Source organism: Frankliniella occidentalis, unplaced genomic scaffold, assembly GCF_000697945.3.
Source record: "Frankliniella occidentalis isolate FOCC.00 unplaced genomic scaffold, Focc_3.1 Scaffold12, whole genome shotgun sequence".
Classification (NCBI taxonomy): Eukaryota; Metazoa; Arthropoda; class Insecta; order Thysanoptera; family Thripidae; genus Frankliniella; species Frankliniella occidentalis.
The window spans coordinates 2,591,134-2,594,253 of NW_026267142.1; the positions used below are offsets into that span (position 1 = coordinate 2,591,134).

Genomic DNA, 3,120 nt, shown 5'->3' on the forward strand with positions numbered 1-3,120 from the left:
CAGATGCCACCATCAAGGAAGAGAAGCGCTGGAGCCGCAGCTGCAGCGAAGAAGGCTACTGCCAAACAAGCCAGGCTGGAGATGGCAGCGACGGAGACGCCGGCCCAGGCAGCAGAGCGACGAGCAGCAGACGCCGAAAGGAAGCGCGCGCAACGAGCACGCCAGGGAGAGGAAGCTGCTGCAGCGCGCCGAGAGGAGAACGCCCTTCTCATGCGCCATGCGCGCCAGGTGCAATCCCCCGAGCAGGTCGAGGCCCGCCTTGCCCAGGACGCGGAGCAGCATGCTCGCGCCCGTGCCGATGCCACCCCTGAGGAGGCTGAGGCTCGCCGTGTCGAGGACGCGGAGCGCCGTGCTCGCGCCCGCCTCGAGGCCACCCCCGAGCAGGTGGCCGCGCGCCGCGACGATGACGCCGCCCGGCATGCCCGGGTCCGCGAGCGGCAAGGCCCAGAGGCCGCCGACGAGAGGCGGGCCGCCGACGCTGAACGCCATGCTAGTGCTCGTTTGTTGCAGACACCAGAGGACGAAGACGCGCGCCGCGCCCTGCAGGCCGCCCACATGGCCGATGTCCGGGAGGTGCAGACGCCGCAGCGGGCCGTCCAGGACCGCGTCCAGCGGCAGCTCCGCGACCTGCACCCGCGGCCCCGCGTGCTCAATCTGGACATCCCGGAGGATGTCGCACCCGCCGCGGCCCCAGCCGCCCCTCAGCGCGCCCCTGCCGCAGCTGGCCAGCCCACCCTGAAGGAGCTGTTCGACGCCACCATGGCGGCGCAGTCGCTGAACGTGTGTCATCACTGCAACAGGGCGGTCATGACGGCCGACGGGTCGTTGGCTCCCACGTGCACGAAACGTGCTCGGAACGACCCCGCGAAACGCGAATGCGAGGTCCGCTTCACTGCCGCTAACCAGATGGACCCGGGGGTAGGTCGTTCCATTTTCGGTGTCGGGAATACCGATCTGTCCAGAACGCAGGTAAAATAAAGGTCCCCGGCCACGGCCGCGCGGCCGCGGCGGGGCGCGCGAAAAACCACCGTGAGGGAAAATTGGCGCGAAAGTGACAAAGGCATAAAATTTGTTCTTGCGCATGGTTCCCGACATCGCAGCCACCTCCGCTTAGCATTGTTGTAACCTCCACAACGTATACTTTCATTTCACCTGCGTTCTGGCATACCGATTTTAAAATGGAACGCCCTACCCGGGGGTCGTGCCCCCTGAGCTGCAGGGCCTAACCTACATCGAGCAGCAGCTGATCGCGCGCGTGCACCCCGTGGTGTCTGTGTATAAGGTTAGAGGGGGGCAGTATGGCTACTCAGGTAATATCATTAATTTCCCTCAGGATGTCCAGGAGCTGGCCACCGCGCTGCCGCACCGCCTGGCCGACCTGAACTCGATCACCACGGTGCGAACCCAGGGCGTCTAGGGCGCCGAGGGGCACGTCGACTTCAACGTGCGAGCGGGCCGAGTCCGCGCCGCGCTGGTCTGGCTGAAGGAGCACCAGCGCTACTACCGTGATGTGGAAATCTCAGAGGAAAATTTGTCTCAATTGCCTGCTAATGCAGGTCTCGGAAATCCACGTGTCCGGAGGTAAGGAAGGTACTTCCGGCCCAGCCACTAAACTTGTAGCGTCGTTAGGGCTACTCACCGATGCATCTCGACGAGACGAGACGATTTCATTTCCATATTTTTTTTGTGGGACGGATAGTTTTCAAAATATGGCCATAAAACGCAAATTTTGGTTAAAAACAGTTTTATATATAAGTCGATGGTCGGATCTGAAGATCGTGTCGCACAGCGTATCGCCTTCGAGGGTGCTTTTGTATATCAATTCCGCACCAAACCAGAGATAGCCGTATCCTGGCTGACCCCTAGGTAGGCGTCTGGAGGCCGAAAAGAGTCATTTTTGACCCAAAGACCTAACTTTGAGGGCTCCAAACGGCTGAAAGGGCTGCCGATGGGTCCAAATGGACTTTGCACCTTTTCTTAGGATATACTCAAGTACTTTTTTCCAGGTCCACTTTTTTGATCCCAGATTTTCGACCCACCTTACTGCAGGGCCCACAGCACCCGCAGCACGACCTGCGCCCGAGGGCGGCCCAGAGGCCGGGCCCCACCAGGAGGACGCCGAGGCCGTCGGCATCCACGTGACGTGCATGCCCATGATCCGGCCCGAGCTCAACGAGGACCAGGTTGAGTCCCATGTGACGGACTGGCCAACGATCGGACCTCAGCCTGTCAATGAGTTCACCACGGACGATGGCCTTCCCCTATCTCTTCCCAACGGGAAGGAGTGGCTGCACCACTAAAATCCACACGGCTGATTACTTTAAGTTTCTAATGGAGTACTCTGATAGACGATTCTCATGCCATCCCACTTTCAGGTTTTTCGCCCTCAACTCCATGATGCGGTGGAACGCTCTGACAAACGGACGGGTGTTCATCAGGAACAACCCCCGGTTCAACGACATGACGGCCGCTGATCTCAGGCGGCGCATCCGGGCGGGCGAGAGGAACATCCTCAAGCAGGCGCTGTACCACGGCAACAAGCTCAAGGGCACCAGGCAGTACTGGCAGTCACGTTGTGGTGAGTTACTTTACATGATCAATCAGCTTGGAATACCGACACTGTTTATGATTCTTAGCGCTGCTGATCTGCACTGGTCGGACTTCTTCCGGCTCGTGTCGCCCGGCGAGGACTTCGAGACCATGACGGAGACTCGGCGACAGCAACTACTGTGCGAGAATCCTCACATTGCTGACACTTTCTTTGCCGAGAGGACAAAGTTTTTCATTAGAAATGTATTTAAGGTTAAGTACAATGTAAAGGATTACTGGTTTCGCTTTGAGTACCAGCACCGAGGTTCACCACACGTTCACTGTATCGTGTACCTAGACGGTGCCCCTGATGTGAGCAACCTGAAGGATGCCTCTCAGGAGCACCTCAACGCCGTTATCAGGTACTTTGACTCCTTGGTTTCGACGATGAACCCAGGTAAGGACTTGCCTCCTGCCGACATTCATCCGTGCAGGAAAAAGTTTAGCGAAGTTACTGGGTGATTCTCAGAATACGGGCCGTTTAGATTCCGCGGCCCTTCACAACTATGTGATATGGTTTGAAAAGGTTTT

At 58.7% G+C, this 3,120-nt stretch overlaps 1 protein-coding gene across 7 annotated transcripts; it reads left to right on the forward strand.

The window, feature by feature from the left end:
* Positions 1 to 6: 6 nt before the first annotated feature.
* On the forward strand, positions 7 to 3,114 carry LOC113215117 (uncharacterized). Of its 7 annotated transcripts, none has more exons than XR_008010764.1 (4): positions 7 to 1,581; positions 2,050 to 2,183; positions 2,376 to 2,558; positions 2,637 to 3,114. XR_008010764.1 is itself a non-coding variant. In XM_052263494.1 (3 exons), the coding sequence occupies exons 2-3, from the start codon at positions 2,233 to 2,235 to the stop codon at positions 3,049 to 3,051; spliced, it is 741 nt and encodes a 246-aa protein (XP_052119454.1). In that variant the 5' UTR covers positions 7 to 1,581; positions 2,050 to 2,232; the 3' UTR covers positions 3,052 to 3,114. The 7 variants fall into 7 exon arrangements, 2 of the variants coding, with proteins under 2 accessions (XP_052119454.1, XP_052119455.1); XR_008010761.1 differs by having other exon boundaries at positions 7 to 918; positions 1,334 to 1,581; positions 2,050 to 2,558; XR_008010762.1 differs by having other exon boundaries at positions 7 to 918; positions 1,334 to 1,581; positions 2,376 to 3,114.
* The last annotated feature ends 6 nt before the right edge of the window (positions 3,115 to 3,120 follow it).

Bases quoted from the DNA above. Each gene is read 5' to 3' on its own strand.
- LOC113215117 (XM_052263494.1), top strand. From the start codon at position 2,233: ATGAGTTCACCACGGACGATGGCCTTCCCCTATCTCTTCCCAACGGGA. The intron at 2,559-2,636 runs GTACTGGCAGTC...TATGATTCTTAG, and splicing joins AAGCTCAAGGGCACCAGGCA to CGCTGCTGATCTGCACTGGT.